We start from the raw sequence: 23,604 nt of genomic DNA, 5'->3' as shown, positions 1-23,604 counted from the left end.
ATACATATCTGAGTGAATCCCGGATAAAAAATACTTGAGAAATCCCAGTTGAAATTATTGGTAACTGGTAGAATCTTAGAAAACACCTCTGGAGAAAACCCTGAAGGAACTCCTAGAAGATCAAAAAATAAATAAATTAATAAATAAATCGTGTAAAAAACATTAGAAGGAACTCATGGAGGGATTTTTTGCAGAACTTCTAATGAAAATCTTAGAGACATTTTATGAGAATCCCCGGCGAACTCCTGGTGGATTTTTCGGTGGAACCTGTAATACCATTAAAAGTTCCCCCAGCATCCCCTTTCATCAGCATTTCCCTTGGAACGCTTAACAACTCCGTTGTAATCTCACTATCTGGATTTTCCCCAGAAGTCCACCAAAAAGTTATAAATTGAATATTTTTTCCCACACGCGCGCGAAAAAGTATATTTCAATTTCAATCACACTTCCTGAGGAAGCGAATGGAATTTCTATATGTACAAATCGTAACCTAGCAACCGCCGTATGCAGTGCCCTATTCTCCGCATCCTTCTTACAGCATCGTTTCGTTAAAATGCTGTCAGTTTAATAAATGTCAAAATTACTCACGGAAAAAGGAGGAATTTTATTTGAGCGCTCTACTTGGGAACAGGAAACTTACCTTTAACTTGTAAATATTCCCATAATTTTAATGCATATTTATAGGGTTCTGGAAGAATGGATGCCATTGGAATCCAGTCTTCCAGCCCATTTCGGGTTGCTGTTAAGTACTAGAGATGTAAACCTTTCCCTAACACGGACACTAGTGCTCTAGTGATGAAACCCAAATTGGGGTGCCCGATTAGGATTAGTTTTCCTAGACAAAAAACAAGCTATGAAAACAACAGCAACGACTCTCAACTAAAAGGCGAACTACCAACTGCCAAATCCAAGATGACGACTGTCCATCAGGTAAACCAATAAAACAAGCCCCGTCATCCTGTGATCGGAAGGTGTTATCCATTTGGATAGCAGGGCACGTTTATGTTTAGTGTTGTGCTGTGTTAATTGGTTATGTCTCTTATTTGTGCATTTATTAGGTTCTTTGTGTCGTGATATGTTCTTGAATTATATGTTGATATGTTGTTGAATCCATTGTTTTTTTATGTTGTTGAATCCATTGGATTAATAAATTTTGCTTTTATTTTTGTAACAAATGCCATGAGCCTTTCAGTGGATCACAGATCGAGTGCACTGGTGCTGGTCAAAGATTCACCAGAAAAGCAGGAAAATATTATGTTCGGGAAACTCAAAACTATCCATCATTAATTTAAAAGGAAAAGAATGCAAATGAAACTAAAAACATGGAACGAGCTCACCAAGGTAGTTCTTGATTTAAAGTGCATCGAAGCAAGCTACATTTTCAAGTCAAATCAACTCCCAGATGTTATTGAAACCACATCATAAAACCAAAATAAAGTAGTTTTAATGTTACCTGAGAATTATAATACAGGTATGTTCCGTTTTTGTCACTATCCGTTTTAATCACTATCCGTTTTTGTCACTATCCGATTTCGTCAACATTTCATTCCGTTTTTGTCAACACTAATTTTTTTTGTCAAATTTGTTTCCTCGTACACGAGTTATTCAAAGCATAACATTAATCTTGAGGCAATGCATCGATGAATGAAATTGAAACAATTACCAATGATGATAGAGAAGACGTATACGCCACAATAGCTTTCAACACATTTCAAAATCAGCTATAAATATTGATAATTCATGCTTTCTCTCAAGCATAATTTTACTTCTTATTTGAAAAATGAGAAAAATTAAAACAATTAAAGCTTGGCAGTCGAGTCAAGTACAAGACACTGAAGACGACCTTACAGTTGAGGTCGAAATACGTATCTGTCAAAGGATGCAATTTCTTAGTGGAATTCAAAGGAACAGTACTTAACACGATTTTCGTTTTATTTACAATTAAAGCTTCCTTCTGAAGATCCTTCTTCTACTTTCTTCTTCTTATTATTATTATTCTTCTTCTGTAACTGGAACTTGGCCTGTCACTTCAAGTGTTCTTCGAAAACTTAAACATTTTAGGGCATTTTTTGCCTGTCCTTGCCTGAATTTTTACACTACAATCTTATTTACAAGACTTTTTTAAGTGAAATAAATTTCACGTGATTTTGTACACGTTTTCTTGAAATTTTGCGATGTGCTGAATTCTTCTCTCCTGGTAGCTATTTTTTCCGACGGAGCTCAAACTTCTTCCAGAGATCTCTCTTGTCATCCTTCATACCCTGTCCAAACTTTCCAGATCGAAACAGCTATATTTACTAGTCTAACAGGAGATTACTAGATTTCATCTTTCGTTTGCTCCAAAAATGCAATTTTGATTTTCTTCAGTAATTCCTACTAGCGATTCTTGTATTCCTCCAGATTCCTTAATGGATTTCTTCTGAGAAATCGTCAGGAAATAATTCAGGAGCTCCTTTAGGTGAATTAGGAGATGAATCTTTCAGGAATAAGTTTCTCAAAGAAGGAGGAGTCTATGTAGGATCTTGGAAACGTTTTCTCCATTTCTCCTGAAGGATTCCAAGAAGAAACAAAAGATTCCCAAAAAATCCTGCTGAAATCCCATTAGTTCTGAAAGTATCCCTCGGGGAACATTTGGATGGTTTCTTGAAAGAATTTATACCGGATTTCTAGAAGGAATTTTTAAAGGATTCCCACAAGGAACTTCTGGAGGATTCACAGGAAGAACTCCCCGGAGATTTCTATACAGAACATCATCCCTGAAGAAACTTCTGGGGGATTTTGGGTAAGAATTCCTGGAAGATTTCTAGACTAAACTTCTGGGAGATTCCCAGAAAACGCAGTAAGAAATCGGGGATAATTATTATTGCAATATTATTTTTATTAACGAGATTTTCAGCCCAAGGCTGGTTCATCTAGTAATCATGAGGAAAACAAAGGTGAAGGATAGAATCGATTTGGAAAATTTCTGAAAGTTCCAGTAGGTGTAGATGTTGAAAAAAAACTGTTGAATGAATCGCAGAAAGAACTCCTGGGGAAATATCGAAAAAAAAACCCTGGAATGATTTCAGAAAGTAGTCTTGGAAGAATTCCCGTAGGAAATTTTGAAGAAACGGAGAAACTCCTATCTTTCAAAAGTAAAATCTTGGTGAATCTCCAAAGCAACTCTTGGATGAATTGATGAACTAGGTTAAATCCTAGGTTAAATCCCAAAATGATTTGCTTAGCCCAGCTTGTGCATTAGGGCCATTCCAGACCCAAATCGTACACAACGTCAGCGAGCTGTTCCCAACATAATGCATAAGTATGGTTAATAGATTCCAATGGTGGAATATTTGAAGGGATCCCCTTAGAAACTCCAAGAGAAATTTAAAAAGAGACATCTAGGTTGATCCGAGAAAAAATTTCTGAAGAAATCATAAGAGGCAGAACCTCTTTTCTCTAAAAATTCTTAGGGGCCGTCCATAAATGACGTAGCACTTTAGAAGAGAGGGGGGAGCCATGTTTTAGGTATGGGAAAATAGGCTACGAGGGGAAGGGGGTGTCAAGAATCGTCTAAAAATGCTACGTCATTTATGGACGACCCCTATCGAATTCTAAAAGATAAACAAGCGGCATGGTACAAGGTAACCTACAAGAATTCTGGAGGAACTTCTTGGAAAATCCAATATTCTGGAGAAAATACAAGTGATTGCTTAGAAAATTTCCTGAAGATTTACTAAAAGTATCCTAGTGAATTCTAAATGTATCCTAGGGAAGCGAATAAAACACGGCATGCTGCGGTGGGCTGAGCACGTAGCTCGTATGCCGAAGGAACGACAAGCTAAAACCATATTCAGCAGAAAACCAGGTAGGGGTCGTCAGCTTCGTGGTAGGCCGCGCACACGGTGGCTTTTTGCAGTTGAGGAGGACCTAAGGACTTTAAACGTTCAGGGCGACTGGGAGCGATTGGTCCAGGACCGAGACTAGTGGAGGCGAATGCTTCATTCGGCGTAGACTCACCGCTACGAGTTGTAGCCCATGAATTATCAAGTATAGTTGAAACTTTCATAGGAATCTGTTAAGATGGTGGTGAAAACCTCTTGTCGACGTCACAGTCAGAAAACTGTAATTGGAACTGTGCAACTAAGATGTGCTAAAAGCCATCAAAAACGATTAATTTTCATTATAAACTGCATATTTTTACTTTTGGAATGTATTCTAAAGGAAATCATTCAATTTGTATAAAAATGTTGCAAAATATTTTGTCAAAGAAAATCATTCCGTTTTTATCACTATTCCGTTTTTGTCAACTGAAAAACGCGGACCGTGTTGATAAAAACGGAACATACCTGTAAGTACAGTACCTATACATGAAAAGACGATAGCTGGGCCCGTCACTTGCCAAACATCGAAATACATTCCTCTTATATCAACATACCTGTAAAGAAAAAGAAAAAGAAAGTTGTAATCAATTAGGTTTTACAACAGGGATAGAATGTTTTCAGAAACGGATAGCTATGACTAACGACCAACCAATTTTCGTTTCCATCAAATAAAACCCCGATTTAATCCACCTATGGTGAACAGAACCCTTCTTACACTTATTAAAACTATTGTTGTATTATTTGTATTTAACATATTTATCTTGTGTGATGGACCAAAAGTTCTAGAAAATATTGTGGATTTGGCATCTAGTGGATTGGTTTCCAAAATAGCATCATGGACCATGGACTAAACTACCAGAAATGCCAGACACCTTCTAGAATCTTGTGGGAAATTAAAAAAAAAAAAACAGCATACATATTCTGGAATATTGTATCTTTTGTTAACTGCCAAAAGATCTTGAATCGATTAACAAATGGATAAGAAAATCAGCGAGATACACTTTGTCTAATATCTCTTAATCAGTCGAATAAATTAGCTCTGAAGTACTTGGTATTCATGGTTACGGTGTAGGAAGGACAAAGATGATATATCTACTAAGTTAATCAGTTTTGGCATTAGCGAGTTATTTTGGCTGTCCGGTTCTTGCATTTTTTCCACAATATATAAATTCAAAGCTTTCATTTAACATATTGTTAGTTTTCATAGAATTCCTGTTTATTTGTAATTTGTTATTTATAATTTTATTGAAAACAATAACCTGCTAGTATACACTTTATATGAGGTCAGCATTATTTATTGAACAATAATTGCCCATACACTGGTCAAAAGCTCATGCAAGATAACAAGCGAATATAATAATAAAAAAAGGAATTTATTGAAATACTCTTTGAAAGATATCTCAGTAACCAAATGTCCAATCGAAATAAAATTTCAGGGCCTTTTACAAGGATACTGTAGCTTCATTTGGTGCTAAGAGAACCCAAATCGGTTGACAGACGGCTGAGATGTTTATTATGATACACTTGGTCAAAAATCTCTCAAAAGGTTAACCTGTATTACTCCCAAGTACTCTTTGAAAGATATCTCGATAACCAAATGTCCAATCCTAATAAAATTCTATAGGGTTCTACTAGGATGTTAAAGCTTTCATTTGGTGCCAGGGGAACCGAAATCGGTAGACAGACGGCTGAGATATTTATTATGATACACTTGTTCAAAAATCTCAAAAAGTTTGCTGCCAAGAGAACTCAAATCGGTTGACAGACGGCTGAGATATTCATCAATATGCTAAATGTCAAAAATCTCTCAAAAAGCTAACCTATATGACTTCAAAGTACTCTTCGAAAGATATCTCGGTAACCAAATATCAGATCGTAATAAAATTCAATAGGGTTCTACTAGGCTGTTGTAGCTTTCATTTGCAACTAAGAGAATCCATATCGGATATCAGACGGCTGAGAAACGTGCGTGACTTTTTTTTGTAACATACGCACACACACACACACACACAAACACACACACACACACACACACACACACACACGCACGCACACACACACACACACACACACACACGCACACACACACACACACACACACACACACACACACACACACACACACACACACACACACACACACACACACACACACACACACACACACACACACACACACACACACACACACACACACACACACACACACACACACACCAGGGCAGCAGGGACGAAAGTCCTGGGGCCTGACGCACCCCCCCCCCCCGCTTGCGAGTCAGCCGCGTAGTCGCCGGCTAAGAATAGGACTACTAACCCCAATTCAAGGTGTCAAGCGACCCGTGCTGACGAATGAGTGATCGAGGGGGTGAAAAAGATGCTCGATCTTTAACGGAGCCTGTGGGGTACCTGTTCGCCCCCCACAGTAAGCTGTCCCTTACCGCGTTAATGCAGGGCTCTGGCGTGGTGGACATTCTTTCCCGTGCGACTCGTGGGATTAATCATGAAATCAAACAAATCAAGCAATCAGAATTCAGGTGGAAGTAGTGGTGGGATCAACCCCTTCGCAAGAAGCGGGTTGATGAGATCTCCGACAAGGAGAAGTGAGGAGATAGGCGCTGGGAGTTGCGTACGCAGCTCAAGCGTGGGTGCTCCAGTCCACTTCCCGGCAAGCCAGCCGGTGGAGGTTATGGACGGAGCGTGGTTGTTGAGGGCCGTCAACCGAGTATCCAAAGGACGGTCCGCAATAGAGGTGGCTGAGCAGCAGCTTGGCAAAATCATCGACTTTGCGTCCACTAAGTCGAACATAAGCAAGGACCTGAAAACGGCCTTGCTTCGACTTAGGGCGTCGATGCCAAGCAGGAGCACGCGGCACTCGCGTTGCTGACTGCTGCAGCTGCGGAGCCTGCAAATGAGAAAGTGCCGAAGTTTACCCAAACGGAGGCCTTCTCCTTCGCAGGAAGTCCGAATAAGGCGGAAGCGACTGCTCGCGACAAACGGGGCAAACAATCCACAATGGTCGGAAAAAGATAAAGTTCGGCCAAAACTCTTTTTATGTGTTTAATCGAAGTTATAGGTTGCCTAGATATGGTATATAGTGTTTTTAGTGTTTAAAAAGGGGTATTCAAAAATTACGTAATTTCAATAATTTTAAAAACGGTGAAAATCAGTAAACCCCATTTTTTTGCGTTTTTTGTTAGAAAATCAATTTGAATTTAAATAAATGATCATCTTTCGATCAAATCCAATCAAGTTTGTTCAAAACGTGTGAAAAATGTGGAAAGATAAATTTTATTTCAGTAAAAAATGGAAAAATAACGTAAAATATATGAAAAAACATGACTTTTTTAAATAGCTCTAATCTGAAAAACTGCAAATTTCTGCAAAATATTTAAACGTTTTTAGGCAGCTCTAAGCATGATTTTTAAGATGTACTATTCGAAATTGCGGCGACACGTGACGACACGAACCGTTTTTTAACTTAAAAATTCCCAAAATTTCTAAGGTACAATATATGAAAATTTGGAAAGTTTTGTGACATATCAATTTTGCACCATACGTGCATTCAAGCAGTCCAATAACAAGCTTTCATATGCTGGATAACTTAAAACATATATTCCATTCTTAAAATATTATTATTTTACTTTTTTCGAATAATTCATTTTTCAATTTTATGACTTAGGCCACTTTGGCAGTGAAAATGTCATTGAAATACAAAAGCTGGTATTCTTTTAATTAAGAATCATATAAGTACAGTACACTCATTGCACAATTATGGGTCACTCAAGGAACAATCATTTCAAAATATGAATCGTTTTACATACAAAAATAACACTTTCATTATTTTTATTTTATATTCTCTTCATTGAAACTCCTTTTTCTTGTTTTATATAAAAATTTGCTTGTAAAATACACTTTAGACGGTGAAAATTACTAAAATGTTGGTGAATAATGAAAACCACAATAATGGGTCAAAATTGGCTGTGTAACAATTATGGGTCAATTTGTTGCCTATTATGGGTCACTTAAGAGGAATCGGCTCAACAGTAATATTTTGTCTATTTTTTCAATGAATGATCACTTATTCTCGATAGATCAACTAAAGTAGAATCTAAAACTGGTCTCAAACCTCTTAACGAAGCGTGTTTTCACGATTTGGAATCAATTTTTCAAAATTGGGACAAAATCTTCAACACAACTACCGGTAAACGCCTAAAAGTATGCAATGCCCATGTACGCCGAACTGTCAATATTATGCTGCACAAAAAGTGACCCATAATTGTGTGATTTTCGGAGTTCCATGGCACAATAATGAGTCACTTAAATTTTGCCAGAAATAAGCTTTTAATAGCTGCAGTCACATGAATTTCTACATTTAGAACGTTAATTATACCTTTGTTCTGGTCACGATACCATTTTGCACTTGAAAATCACTGAAGCTCGCTTTTACAGAGCTTACGAAAGCAGCGCACGCACTTTCCGATATTCACAATCGAAGCATTACTTTGACATAAGGTTTTGCGCCGAACAAAAAATATCGAAAATATGTATGTTTTGACATATAAGCCCGTGTGCGATACGTATAATGACACAAAACAAACCAACTTATGAACGAAAAATGATAATGGCTAACAAAAGCTTGCAATTAATTAGTATTTTTCTATTGAAGTGAAAAGTGACTAATAATTGTGTGTGACCCATAATTGTGCAATGACTGTACATTAACTTTGTTATAAGGTGAAATATAGTTTAAAATTATCAATTTTGTTTTTTGAGAGTTTTGGCCGCCCCTTTGTATGGAGCCCGACCAATGTGCGCTGGTGGGCCCTCAACAGCCACAGAGCAGGGCGATCCAAGGGGAGGACCCCCCTTGGACGAAGGTAGAGCGGAAGAGGAAGAAGAAGGAGAATCCGCAGGTAGTAGCGCAGGACGCCAAGCCAAGGCGTAGGAGGGCAGGTGCCAAGCGCGAGAAAGGCGACGCGGTCGTCATCAAGACGGAACAGTCCAAGTACTCGGACGTCTTGAAGATGATGCGAAGCGACGCCAAGCTTGAGGGTCTTGGAGCCGAAGTACGCAGTATTAGACGTACTCGTACGGGTGAGATGATCCTGGAGCTGAAGCGCCAGAAGGAGCACAAGGGCGCCGCCTATGAAAGGCTGGCAGAAGAGGTCCTTGGTGAGGGTGTGCAGGTGAGGGCTCTGACACATGAGGCGACTCTGAAGGTCAAGGACATTGATGAGATCACCGAAGTGGAAGAGCTCGTCACGGCACTGCGGCAACAGTGCGACGTGCAGGTGGCTGCCGCAGCCGTTAAGCTACGGAAAGGGCCAGCAGGGACACAGATAGCTTTGGTTCAGCTACCTGTGGCGGACGTCAAAAAGTCCGTTAAAGTAGGGAGCATAAAGGTGGGTTGGTGTGTATGTCACCTGACATTCCAGGAGCCACCAGAGGTTTGCTTCAGGTGTCTGGAACCAGGACACAAGTAGTGGGACTGCAAAGGCCTCGACAGGCGCAAACTGTGCAGGCGATGCGGCGCTGAAGGTCATAAGGCCCAAAGCTGCACGAGTCCGCCCATCTGCATGATCTGTACCGGGAAATCCTCGAACAACAGACATTCGATGGGTGGTCCAGGGTGCCCGGCCTTCAAGAAAGCCGCAGTGAACAACAAATCACAGTGCAGGTAACGCAGCTGAACCTGAACCACTGTGATGCGGCTCAGCAACTGCTTTGTCAGGCGGTTTCTGAGTGGGAGACGGATATCGCCATCATATCGGACCCATACCGAGTACCCGCCGGCAACGGCAACTGGGTCGCGGATGGGACCAGAAAAATGGCGGCGATGTGGACGACGGGTAAATACCCCGTCCAGGAGTTGGTGTCCACTACCTATGAGGGCTTCGTGGTCGCCAAAGTAAACGGGGTCTTCTTCGGTAGCTGTTATGCGCCTCCGCGGTGGCCGATCGAGCAGTTCACGCAAATGCTGGACCGCTTAACGACCGTGCTAACAGGGCGAAGGCCGGTGGTAATAGCGGGTGACTTTAATGCCTGGGCTGTGGAATGGGGAAGCCGTTTCACGAACCAGCGGGGTCAGATCCTGCTAGAAACACTGACCATCTTAGATGTCGACTTGGCTAATGTCGGTACCAAGAGTACCTTTAGTCGAAACGGAGCGGAGTCAATTATTGACGTGACCTTTTGTAGTCCTGGCCTAACAAGTAGTTCGAACTGGAGAGTAGATGATGGCTACACTCACAGCGACCACCTGGCGGTTCGCTACAGTATCGACTACAACAACAGCGGGTAGAAGAAGAGGCGGCTAGGCCAAGGCCAAGGCCTCGCAGGTGGAAGACATCATACTTCGACGAAGGGGTATTTAGGGAGGCGCTCCGCCGTGAGCGAAACTTAATCGGTTTAGACGGCGATGAGCTGGTAGCGGTGCTCTCACGTGCGTGTGATGCGACCATGCCTAGGCGAGTCCACCCTAGAAATGGGAGGCCACCGGCTTACTGGTGGACCGACGCGATTGCGGACCTGCGCCGCGTCTGCCTACGGGCTAGGCGGCGGATGCAGCGAGCACGATCAGAGGAAGAGCGAAACGAACGAAGGTGCTCGAAAAGATCATCCTTAATAGAATGTTGCGATTCACTGAGGGCGAAAATGGTCTTTCGAGCAACCAGTACGGCTTCCGGAAGGGGAGGTCCACTGTACACGCTATCTTGTCGGTTACAAAAACCGCCGAGAAAGCACTCGAGCCTAAGAGGAGGGGAATTCGCTTTTGCGCGATAGTGACTCTGGATGTAAGGAATGCGTTTAATAGCGCCAGCTGGTCTGCTATTGCCGATGCGCTCCTGCGTCTGGGGATACCGGAGTACCTGTACAAGATTCTGGGAAGTTACTTTCAGAATCGTGTACTAGTCTACGACACGGAGGTGGGTCGGAAGTGCTTTCACATTAGGGGGAACGTTCAAAAATTACGTCCAACATTTGGGGGAGGGGGGGGGTTGTCTAGAAAAGTGTGACAGTACGTGTATTGGGTATGGGGAAATTGCGTGACAGAGGGGGTAGGGTCTAGAAATCCCGAAAAACGATGGACGTAATTTTTGAATCTTCCCTTACCTCAGGAGTCCCGCAAGGTTCCATCCTGGGTCCGGTGTTATGGAATGTCATGTACGACGAGGTGTTGAGATTAGAGTTGTAACTAGTGGCCGATCCCTGCCCAGCACTGGTGAGACCCCCCTCCTTCAACTGCCTCAGGGTCGGCGTACGCGCTTGACTATCGCGGCCAAGGAAACACTTAAACACTTTGCTTAATCACAAACCCACTTTATTCTTGCTTTTACACACACACTAGGTACCTTTATTGATTGCTCTTTCTCCCACTTTCTTATTAGCTATCTCCTACCTCACTTTTCCTTCTTCTACGCAGTCTTCGGGGCCCCTTCTTCTCGCTCCGCTACTTCACCTTCTCCTTCGTATCTCCTTCGGTGTCCTTCGCTGTCGCCTTCCGTTGGGTTGGACGGCCGTTCGGTGCAGTCCGAGTCGCGACGGTTGGTTGAACGCGTGAACTCCAGGACACGCTTCCAAAATGGCCGCGCCTCTATTGTGTGGCGTCTGAATGGCCAACGATGGTCTATTCGGTCGACGGAGCGGCGCTTTGGACGTCTGGGCCAACTCCGGACCACGGTCGGTTCTTATAGGGACTGGATTGCTCGGGTCCTTTTGGGCACTCACAGGTAAGTACTGGGGCTATTTTAAACTATAGCACAGGTAAGTACTAGGCTTTCAAAACTTAAGCCCAGGGGTCCTATAGGGGGGATTTTGGCGGTTAATGATGGGCTTGGTCGGAATTAATGTCGGTTTTGGGTTACCTGGATGCTTTTTCTGAATCGCTTCTTCCACTTGACTTATGTGACAAAATCACTTTCACGAACTTATTTTAAGAATCGTTTTAATGTTTGGATTTTGCTTGGTTAGCTCACGTCTTGCTTTCTCGAGATTAGCAACGTTATTGCTGGATTAGCGATGGCGGTTCATGTTCCAAGCCTCCGACCCTGCTGTAATCCGCCCATCATTTTCGCCCCATCATGGCCCCCTTTACACCACCCATCATGGCCGCCCAACATGTCCTTCTGCGACGCCTGGTGGTGAGTAGCGGAACTATTTGCTACGTTACATCACAGTGGGTGTTGGGTAGTGTCCAGATGTAATATTTAAGCACTTCCTTGGACATATTTTACACAACAACGATACACAAAATCACGACAATCTCACAAATCTTGGACACTTCAACACACCACTGGTTACAGAGTACCCAGTGGGAGTGGTGATTGTCGGATTTGCCGACGACATTACGCTCGAAGTCTACGGTGAAACGATCGAGGAGGTAAAGTTGACTACCAACCACTCGATCAAGGTTGTGGAGGCGTGGATGCGGTCCAGGAAACTGGAGCTAGCTCACCACAAGACAGAGGTGACGGTTGTTAACAACCTGAAGTCGGAGCAGCAGACGGAGATCAGTGTAGGAGAGTGCACTATCCTGTCAAAGCGCTCCGTCAAACACTTGGGCGTGATGATCGACGATAAGCTTACCTTCGGTAGCCACGTCGATTATGCCTGTAAAAGAGCCTCCACAGCTATTGCGGCACTGTCCCGGATGATGTCCAATAGCTCTGCGGTGTACGCCAGTAAGCGCAAGCTTCTGGCTAGTGTTGCTACGTCCATACCTAGGTATGGCGGCCCGGCGTGGGGCACTGCGCTAAGTACTAAATGCTACCGACGGAAGCTGGAAAGTACTTACAGGCTTATGTGTCTGAGGGTTGCGAGCGCGTACCATACCGTGTCACACGACGCTCTCTGCGTCATTACTGGTATGGTGCCTATCGGCATCCTTATCAGTGAGGACATGGAGTGCTTCGAAATGCGCGGCACAAGAGGCATACGCAGGACTGCCAGGATGGCCTCTATGGTCAAATGGCAGCGCGCGTGGGACAGTTCCACCAAAGGAAGGTGGACCCATAGGTTGATACCGAGGGTAGATAGTTGGATTAATAGGCGCCATGGGGAAGTTACATTCCACCTGACACAGGTCGTTTCAGGTCATGGTTGCTTCCGACAGTATCTACACCGTTTCGGGCATGCGGATTCTCCCGAATGCCCAGTGTGCAATGGTTTAGAGGAAACGGCGGAACACATTTTGTTCGTGTGCCCGCGTTTTCGCACAATGCGTGACCGCATGCTTGCCACATGTGGGGAGGACACAACTCCGGACAATTTGGTCCAGAGGATGTGTAGGGATGAGTTTGGCTGGAACGCCGTTTCAACGGCTATCACCCATATCGTCTGGGAGCTACAGAGGAGGTGGCGCGTGGACTCGGAGAATGGCTAGTTCAGATGCAGTACAAGAGGTGGTCCAGGGGTTCGGAGTCGGCTTCGTAGGTCATACCGGTGCCCTGCGGTCGAGACCGACCCTTACAGCGATTAAGTGGCCGCGGAGAGGAAGTCTCGGTAGTGAAGCTGTCGTGGCGTCGGTCTACTGGGTTGGATCCGAGCCCGCGGTTGGAAAGGGGTCCCCGGCAAGGGTCAGGGCAGGTGGAGACCCTGCTGTCAGCAACCTTCTGGTGCAGCTGATAGCATGCTGGCGCTTAGCCAGTTTCCCGAGTGGTAGTGATACCCTTGCCTTCAGCAGGTCAGATCGGGTTGCACGTGGGCATCAGTTCTTGATGTCTGCCAAGCAGTTGGGCGCGGGCGGGGTCGACTCTGCCCGCCTTCCGAGGACAAAGGGAGTGGTGAGGACCACTCGGGAAACTGGCTAAGCGCCAGCATGCTACCGTGATGGACTCTCCAAAGCGAGTCATCGATGTTCGTTGCCGCAGGCTACGCAGCTAACCTTGAGGGTGCGATCTGCACTATCCCCTCTCTGAAGCAATGCCTTCTTGGTGGTTCCGGAGAGACGAAGGGTTTGGCGACCATAGGAATGTGTTTTAGTGGGTCGAGGAGAGAGTAGACCTGGCTTTTACTATTGTTGTAGAAGACGGCCTAAACCCCACACTACCCTAACCTTCCTGTTAGGGTGTTTGTTGAGCAGATTTTTCCTCGGATCGAAAATCGGTTTTTCGAGCGGTATTTATACCCTTCTTATGGGTGTAAGAAGGGTAAAAACTTGCAGATAACAAGCCATCCCACATCGTTAGTTAATCAAGCGGAGCCCAAGACAAAACATCGAATTGACAAGGAATTCAAGCAATGTCTCTATTTACTCGGAAAAAAGAACGACAGAAAGTGGGAAGGGAGAGGTATCGAAGCATGTTCGCAGACACTGGCATCGACAAAACATTTCGATTGTTGTAAAAAGCTGTAAGTGATTTAATGATGTACTGAAAAACTTCGCACGTACATACACACATACATACATACATACATACATACATACACACTCACATACAGTCATAATGATGATGGATGGCGCACTGTGGAGAACCAGCAGGCGAAGAAGAAGAAAAAGCGAAAGGAGAAAGAAGATAAGAAGAAGGAAGAAAAGAAGAAGGAACAGAAGAAGAAAGAAACTCACCGGCCTCCTAGGGAGAGGAAGAAGGGCGATGCATTGATCGTCGAGGCGAAGGACAAGACGACGTACGCTGCTCTTCTTAGGAAACTGCAGGAGGACCCGGAGTTGAAGGTGTTGGGCGAAAACGTAGTGAAAACCAGACGCACCCAAAAAGGAGAGATGCTGTTCGAGCTCAAGAAGCATCCGACGGTTAAGAACTCGGCGTTCAGGGAGCTCGTTGCCAAATCCCTGGAGAACGAAGCCAATGTGAGAGCCTTATCACAGGAGGCGGTGGTTGAAGTCAAGGATCTGGACGAGATCACGACAGAAGATGATCTGAAACGCGCATTGAAGGAGCAGTGCAACGTCGAAGGACCGATGGTGATTCGGATAAGGAAGTCGTATGGAGGCACTCAGACGGCGGCAATCCGATTGCCTGTGGATATTGCCAATAAGCTGGTAGCAACTGGCAGGGTAAAAATTCGATGGGCGGAGTGCTCGTTGCGACTGGCTCCCCGAGCCACCAAACAAATGGAGCGATGCTTTAAATGCATGGAGTTTGGTCATCAGGCGAGAAATTGCAAGGGCCCCGACAGGTCCGGACGATGCTGGAGTTGCGGTGGAAACGGCCACGTTGCTCGGGACTGCACGAGCCAACCCAAGTGCATGCTGTGTACGCCAGAGGACGGAAACGACCATAAGACAGGAGGCTTTAAGTGCCCGGCCTATAAAAAGGCGATGGCAGGTCAACAATGATTGAGATAATCCAAATCAACCTCAATCACTGCGATGTCGCACAGCAACCGTTGTGGCAGTCGACAACAGAGACTGAGTGCGATGTTGCAATCATCGCAGAGCCGTATCGGGTGCCCCCTGAGAACGGCAATTGGGTGATGGACAGATCCCAGATAGCGGCCATACAGGTGATGGGGAGATTCCCCATTCAAGAAGTTATCGAGTGTTCATACGAAGGCTTTGTGGTTGCCAAAATTAATGGAGTCTTCGTTTGCAGTTGCTATGCACCTCCAAGGTGGTCAGATGAAGAGTACAACAGGATGTTGGATGCACTCACGGACACGCTGGTCGGGCGGAAGCCGGTAGTCATCGGAGGAGATTTCAACGCCTGGGCCGTGGAATGGGGTAGTAGGCTCACCAATGCTAGGGGGTACAGCCTACTGGAAGCCCTGGCGAAGCTGGATGTGAGGCTTTGCAACGATGGTATGACCAGCACATTCCGCAGAGACGGCCGTGAATCCATCATCGATGTTACGTTCTGTAGTCCGTCGCTTACGGAAGACATGAACTGGAGAGTTAGCGAGGAATATTCCAACAGTAATCAACAGGCGATCCTCTACAGCATTGGCCGGCGAGCCTCTACTTCGACGAGGAGAGCACGAACATGCGAACGAAGGTGGAAGACAATAGACTTCGACAAGGAAGTCTTTGTCGAGGCGCTGCGGTCATACGGCGGTGCAACCCTTGATGGAGGTGAACTAACGGAAGCGATTGTTACGGCATGCGACATAGCAATGCCGAGGAAGATAGAGCCCAGAAACAGAAGACGGCCAGCGTATTGGTGGAACGCGACGATCAGTACCCTCCGCGCTGCTTGCCTCCGTGCTAGGAGACGCTTCCAGAGGGCCAGAAATGAAACTGAGAGAGAAGCAAGGCGAACCGTTTTTAGGGGAGCTCGAGCCGCTCTTAAACGCGAGATAAGGCTGAGTAAGTCGAACTGCTACAAAGAGTTGTGTCGAGAAGCCGACGCCAACCCCTGGGGCAACGCGTACCGAATCGTGGTATCGAAGCTCAATGGTCCAGCAGTACCCGTGGAAATGTGCCCGGACAAACTAAGGAGGATCGTGGAAGGTCTTTTTCCGCACCATGGCCCAACGTTTTGGCCGCCCACACCATACGCAGAGAATGCAGAAGAACCCATCGAAGGTGCTCGGATATCCAATGCAGAGTTGCTGGTAATTGCGAAGGAGCTCAAGATCGGGAAAGCTCCCGGTCCGGGTGGGATCCCGAACGTAGCAGTTAGAACGGCGTTATTGTCGTTTCCGGACATGATCAGGATGGTGCTCCAAAAATGCCTGGATGAAGGCTACTTTCCAGACGGTTGGAAGGTTCAAAAGTTGGTGCTTCTACAGAAACCAGGAAAACCGCCGGGGGACCCAGGATCGTATAGACCGATCTGCCTGCTGGATACCCTAGGAAAACTGTTAGAGAAGGTCATCCTTAACAGGTTGACAGAATACGCCGAAAGTGAGAGGGGACTGTCAGCGATGCAATTCGGATTCCGTAAGGGAAAATCGACGGTGGATGCGATTCGGGTAGTCATCGAGAATGCCCAGAAGGCGTCCAAGATAAAACGGAGAGGTGATCGATTCTGCGCTGTGGTAACGATAGACGTCAAAAATGCGTTTAACAGTGCCAGCTGGGAGGCTATCGCCGTAGCGCTACACAGTATGTGGGTTCCCGATTATCTGTGCCAGATTTTACGGAGCTACTTCCAGAACAGGGTACTGGTGTATGAGACCAACGAAGGGCAGAGGTCTATACACGCAACCTGAGATTGGTAGATTCTAATACAATTGGGTATGAAACATATACAAATATTGTATTAGGGCCTTGCAAATACAAAAAATGGTAGGTGGCAGTATACCAAAAATTGTATTGGCTTCCTAGAATCTGGAAAAGGAAAATTTCGCATGTGTGCGTGTGCTCTGTCGCACTGGTTTCTCATTATTTGTTCTATTTTTAGACTGATCATGGCAGCAGCGGCGGCATCAAATACCAATACATGTTTAAAAAGAAATACGGGCGGCGACGAGAATCGAACCGAGGCACTATCATGATGATACACAGTATCCTGCGCTCTAACCAGCACGGCTATAACTGCACATGAATAGACAAGAGGCTGAAAGCCATCATCATCAACACAAACGTGGCTTGGTGATGGAAGTGATACAGCCGCCACACTGCACAATGGGTCCAGAGCCGTATTTGCGAAGACAAAACTGTTTAAGCTTCAGCTTTAAGTTTTTAGACACATATTGTGTTTTAGAAAGTTTATTTTCAATAGGGTCATCCCTATTATTGTTATGTTAGGGTGGTTCGTCTGGTTAAACTGATTCAAAAATCTGCTTTCTAATAATTTTATTTGCAATGCCATGATGGATGGTGATGGATCGTTTAATTAGAAATTCCACCAATAAACGGCAAATTCTAAATTTCATATATCTCAGGACTCTCACCACTTAGAAAGTTGGTGTCTTCGACAACGTTGTTAAGTGAGTCAAGGGCTTACAGTTAATGGTCCACTAGGCGGCGCAAGTTACACATTTGCAAAATCATTCAAATGATTGATATTTTTTCGTGAAGTAATCAACTAGCTGTAAGTTTGTTTTCTTTGAACGTGTCTAAGTCAAGTCAAAGGTTTTTCAAAGAGCTATGTATTAGTCATAATTGTGCAATGTCGCATTTCATTCGGTTCACTTGATCCAGAGATATAGCAATTAAACGAAGAACACTCAAATATGAACTACTTTATTAGAGTTGCTCCAATTTTATGTAAAGTTATCCAATCGAGCCCAAATTTGTACCGTTTATATCTTACTAGTTGTGCAACTGGCAGGAAAAATTTGAGAATATTTGGTGCATTTTTGAAAAAGTTACAGCTTGCTGAATATATTTGAAATAATAAATAAAAGTTGCATGCTTCAATTAGTTCGTAACTAGCGCCGCCTACTGACAGAACCTTGAACCAATCAGCTAATCAACTGAGCGGCCGTAACCAACCTAACAACATCGCCGAAGACATCAACTTTCTAAGTGATCTGAGTCCTGAGATATATGGAATATAATATTTGTTTAAGTTTTTAAAATTGCCTAAAACATTTTTAGCAAGTTGTATCCTTTTATAAAGTCCACCAAAACTATTCAAATTTTGATTACTTGTTCCTCAACGAGTTTGATTTAATTGGTGCAAATTTGGGCTTGATTGATTATTCAACTTTACACGAAATTAGAGCCCTTCTATCTATATCTAGTTTTTGACTTCCGTTTATCAAATTACTGTACCTTAGGACTAAGCGAACCGAATTAAATTAAATTTTGAAAGTTTGTGACTAATGTATTGGTCTTCATGTATCGTTGGACTCGACTTAAATATGACCAAAGGCAAAAAAGTTGCAATTTATTGAAAACTTTTCGAAAAGTTCTGATGATTCGAATGTTTTATCCAAGGGCTGAAAGTCTCTTGAATAAAGACAAATCAATCAAATCGATCGAATGTTTTATTTTTGTAAATTTGCTATAACTTTGTAAAACATTCTGATATTGTATAGAGAATAATTAATCAGCAGATTTTTGGATAAGCCACACTTGATTGACCGTAATCATTTCACAATAATGAAAAAAAAAAGAAATGACAGAACTTGGCAGAAACATTTTTGTCTTCGTAAATACGACTCTAGACCCATTGTGCACTGAAAAGCCCGCATCCAGCAGGTTGCTGTTTGCAAGTGGAAAATTCCATGTAGACAATAGGACGCGAAGCGCAGCAGCGAAGCGAAAGTTATTTTTAGACGCAACCCGGTTCAACTTCTCGGGTTTGAATGGAGGTGTTTGTGTGTAGTGGTATGGAAGCTATGGAACCGTGTAGCGCATCTTAATACAACGAATGGATTATGATTTATCACATTTTCTGTACGTTTTTAATACATAAATTGGTAGAAAAGGCATATCTCAATTTTTGGTAGCTTTCCTTGTTTTGCGTGTAGAAGTAACGACAGGTGTTCCACAAGGGTCCATACTAGGCCCAACGCTCTGGAATGTCATGTAACGGCGTACTGTCGTTAAAACTTCCAAAAGGAGTCGTCATTGTGGGCTTCGCAGACGACGTCGTGTTGACGGTAATGGGAGAGACTCTTGAAGAAGTTGAAATGCTGGCGACGGAATCAATGTCCACTGTTGAAAGATGGATGACTGGGGTCAAGCTACAGATTGCCCATCACAAAACGGAGGTGCTTCTGGTCAGCAACTGTAAAGCAGCCCAAACGATGGAGATCGTAGTCGGAGAGCACGTAATCACATCGAAACGAGCTTTGAAGCATCTAGGAGTGATGGTCGATGATCGACTTAACTTCAAGGAGCACGTCGACTACGCCTGCGGAAAGGCGGCGAAGGCTGTCAATGCTATAGCGCCGATCATGCCGAACGTCGGGGGACCACGAAGTAGTAAGAGGCGTCTTCTGGCGAGCGTAGCAGGCTCAATACTCAGGTATGGTGCCCCAGCATGGGCTGAAGCACTGAGTACGAAGCGGAATCGAAGAGCGCTAGACAGCGCACTCCGACTCATGGCCACTCGGGTAGCCAGCGCGTACAGAACCATTTCGACGGAGGCAGTATGTGTTATCGTGGGAATGATGCCCATTTGCATCACCATCGCCGAAGACGTGGAATGCTACCAACGCAGAAGTACCAGGAGCGTAAGAGATATCGTCAGAGCGAACTCGTTGGCTAAGTGGCAGCAAGAGTGGGACAATTCGGCGAATGGCAGGTGGACTCACCGGCTTATCCCTAGCGTGTCAGCGTGGGTGAATAGGAAGCATGGGGAGGTGAACTTCCATCTGACGCAGTTCCTGTCCGGCCATGGCTGCTTCAGGAAGTACCTGCACTGGTTTGGGCACGCTCTTTCGCCCTTTTGCCCGGAGTGTGTTAACGTGGAGGAGACACCGGAACATGTCGTTTTCGAATGCCCCAGGTTCGAAGAAATTCGCGTCTTGCTGCGCGGAGTGACAGTCGACAACATTGTCGAAGAGATGCGTGGCGATGAAAACACGTGGAACGCTGTCGACAGAGCAGTAATGAGGGTGCTGTCCGCGCTGCAGAGGAAGTGGCGCGAAGACCAGAGAGCGGTGGATGGCGATCCGGGTAGGCATGATCCACCGCCGGGGACATGACTGAGTCGTCCGTAACGTGGCACCGGTTTTTGGTCGTCGGAGCGCCGGTGAACCGGAAGTCCACCACCAACCGGAATCGCCGGACCGACTTCGGCACCTTACTGGTCGGGATAGAAACATCGGTATCGGGAGAACTTCCACCGCCGGGGTTTTTCTCCGTCGGAGTAGGCTAGGTCCACCGCCGGCGACTAGACCGAGTCTATCGCGAAGAAGCACCGGAATTTGGTCGTCGGGGCGCCTGTGAACCGGAAGCCAGTCTCCAACCGGAATCGCAGGAGAGACCTCGGCACCTGTCTGGGAAGAAACGGTTTCGGAAGATGTTCCACTGCCGGGGAACTCTTTGTCGGCGTAGGGTAGATCCACCGTCGGGGACTACACGAGTCGTGCGCGAAAACTGGAGTGCTACAACGGCACCGTTATTCTTCGGAGAAAGTTAGTATGATCCGAAGTACTTGCTGGTGGTATTAGAATAACAAATTTGGTGTATGTTTGTGCTAACTGTGTCGCTGAAAGGCGATAGGTAAGGTACGAACACGAGAACGACTAGAATAACAAATTTAGAAGCGACGAAAAGTGCATGAGCACAGTAGCAGAAGAGCGCATGAGTGCATTGCCCCCCTGAAGCAGTCGCATATCAGTGGTACCAGGGGGATCGAGGCGTCAAGGTGTAGCAGAGTTTTTCCAATCGGTTTTCTCTGCTAGGGAGGTTGGGAGGAAAAAAAAACATACAGTCATAATTCTTCATAGTTCTTTGCAATTAGGAAAATGCTAGAAAAAAAACTGAAAAGTATGCCAATCTCTGCAATTTTGCTGTTTCAAATCCGCCTACCCCGTCAGATCTGTCCATCCATCCACCCACAGACATTCGTCTTCTCAGATAGCTGCCTACTTAGATGAAACAATAATGATTTGATATGATGAAGGGACGCGTGCTACTGTGTATTCTTCCAGCAGCAACAGCAGCAGCCGTCAGTAGTGAGCCGGACGAGCAGATAAATTCCAAAGCGCCGGTTGTCGGTCGTCAGTCTGCGAGTAGTGAACTGCTCGAGCTGGAGCACGATTTCCGCTTGACAAACTTCTCCGAATCGTGATTGTGAGAAGCCCGGCACGGTTGTTTAGTCTTCTGTGTTGAAGAACAGTCAGCTGAAAGGTTGAAATTTCAGTCGAAAAATTCACGTTTTCCAGAACATTGTTGTCGATTTATCAAGTTCAATAATTTTCCGTCAGTATGTGCGTGTGCATGTGCGTATGTATGTGCGTGCGTACGTCTGTGTGTTCATGTTTTAACGGATTTATAACACCAAATTTCCAAATATCCACTTTTGACCAGTTATACCTAATCGGAACAATTATGGAATTATGGATCTTATAGCAGGACGCATCAGGGATTTTATGGCGAACTTCGTTAGCATCTACCGTAAGAGCAAGTCACTCAACTCCTTGGGTAGATCAATCAATTTACCATGCCGGCAGGTGCCGGCGCCTACTTAGTTTTACCTCTAAGTAGGCGTACTTTTTCCGCTATTTACTGGGAAGTGGCACTAGAGCAAAAAAATCCTGCAATATTTAAGCAGTTTAGAAACTATCCGTCAGTATGCACGGTGTCAACATTTTGATTATTATCGAACTTTTATGTACCTCGGATTTTTCTTCATAGAATGTTAGAATTTCGGCTTTAATGTATAAATTCAAAATTTGAAAATATTCTATCGGGGAAAATTTGAGTTAGATGAGTTTTTGGCTATTTTTCATACTAAAAATCAATAATTACTATTTTATCCCAAAAAACGTCCAATACAAAATGTATGGAAAAATTTTCTCCGATGAAATATTTTCTAGTTTTCCGATTATGAATACATAGCCCAAATACTAATCATTTTCGAAGAAAAATTCAAGGTACATGGATGTTCGATAATAATCAAAATTTTGACACCGTGGTATGTGCGTGTGTATTAGAGTGGGTCATCGTTTATATGGAAAAATGAAAAATTCAATGGTATCCCATCAGATCAAAGCTTTTTTGATCCCATTTAAGGACCCAAATAAGTGTACAAAATTTGGGCACGATCGGCTATGTCTACGTTTTGCGCATCGTGTTTGAAGTTTGTATGGGGTTTTACATGAGAAAACACACTTTTTTGCATTTCTCTCATAACAAGCTCGAATTTTTCTAAAACCGTGTAACCGATAAAGTGAAAACATAGCCTAGGGTGTCCTGAAAAACTTTGTCGAAGACCACGAAATGATCTGATGCTTATGAAAAAAGTTATAGCGTTGGCATTGCTTGCCGAAACAGCATGATTTTGTTGCTATTGTTATTCCTTTACATGTTAAAACATAAACACATGCATGCGGTTCGATGGTTATAACTATTTTCACAAGCATCGGATCGCTTTGCGGTCTTCAACAAAGTTGTTCAGAACATCCTAGGCTATCATTTTACAGTATTGGTTAAAAAGTTTCAGACGAACTTTTTCAACTTATGACTAAAATGCAAAAAAGTATGTTTTCCCATACAAAATCCCATACAAATTTCAATTGCAATGCGCAAAGTGTAGACGCAACCGATCGTGCTCAAATTTTGCACAGATACTCAGGACCCGAAATTTAACCAAAAAAGCTTTGATCTGAGAAAACGGTTCCGATGACCCACACTAGTGTGTATGTGCATGATGTATGTGCAAAATATAACGCTTTAACAATATCCAATTTAAACGGATTTGGTCGCAACTAATTCCTGTCAAATAACCAGTTTTGTCAAGTCACAGCTAACCGAAGCTGGTGTGAACTAGGGATTTATGGCAGGACGCATCAGGGATTTTATGGCGAACTTTATTGACAGCTACACCGTAAGGGAAAGCTACCATAGCCACTTAGGTTGATGAATCAGGTTACCATGACGGTAGGTGCCTACTTGGTTCTAAGTAGGCGTATTTCTTTCATCGTTTGGCAATTGCACCTTATCATTCACAGCAGGGCCCCACTTATTACACTACAATAAAACCGATTTAAGATGTTTTAAATAACATTTGAACACCGGCGATGCCTACTTTTTCCTACCTCTTTCCAAACGTGAACAATAAAAAAATTACCGGCATCAAACTGTGTGCTGTGAGCTTCATTGTCGGGAACGCGCGGCGCGAACACTAATTGCTGACGCACTTGGTTGAGCAGGCAATAGCCTGACCTGGCTCAAACCTGGCTCGATCCGGAATCGTCCGGTTTCCATTAGTAGCTT

The 23,604-nt window shown here is 44.3% G+C and overlaps 1 protein-coding gene across 6 annotated transcripts in view; it reads right to left on the bottom strand.

The window, feature by feature from the left end:
- LOC109409427 (histone deacetylase 4) overlaps window positions 1–23,604 on the bottom strand; it is a 276,927-nt gene that overhangs the window by 85,140 nt on the left and 168,183 nt on the right. For 5 of the 6 annotated variants that reach the window (XM_062845123.1, XM_062845128.1, XM_062845125.1 and 2 more), the window contains exon 1: window positions 4,344–4,413. The exons of the other annotated variant lie outside the window; for it this stretch is intronic. In XM_062845123.1, coding sequence (XP_062701107.1) covers window positions 4,344–4,398 — 55 coding nt within the window. In that variant the 5' untranslated portion in view covers window positions 4,399–4,413. Of the gene's footprint in view, window positions 1–4,343; window positions 4,414–23,604 lie in introns of those variants that run through there. 6 annotated transcript variants of the gene reach the window in all.

Source organism: Aedes albopictus, chromosome 1, assembly GCF_035046485.1.
Source record: "Aedes albopictus strain Foshan chromosome 1, AalbF5, whole genome shotgun sequence".
Lineage (NCBI taxonomy): Eukaryota > Metazoa > Arthropoda > Insecta > Diptera > Culicidae > Aedes > Aedes albopictus.
Note: the sequence above shows the minus strand (reverse complement) of the source record. Positions and strands in the feature narration are given on the sequence as shown.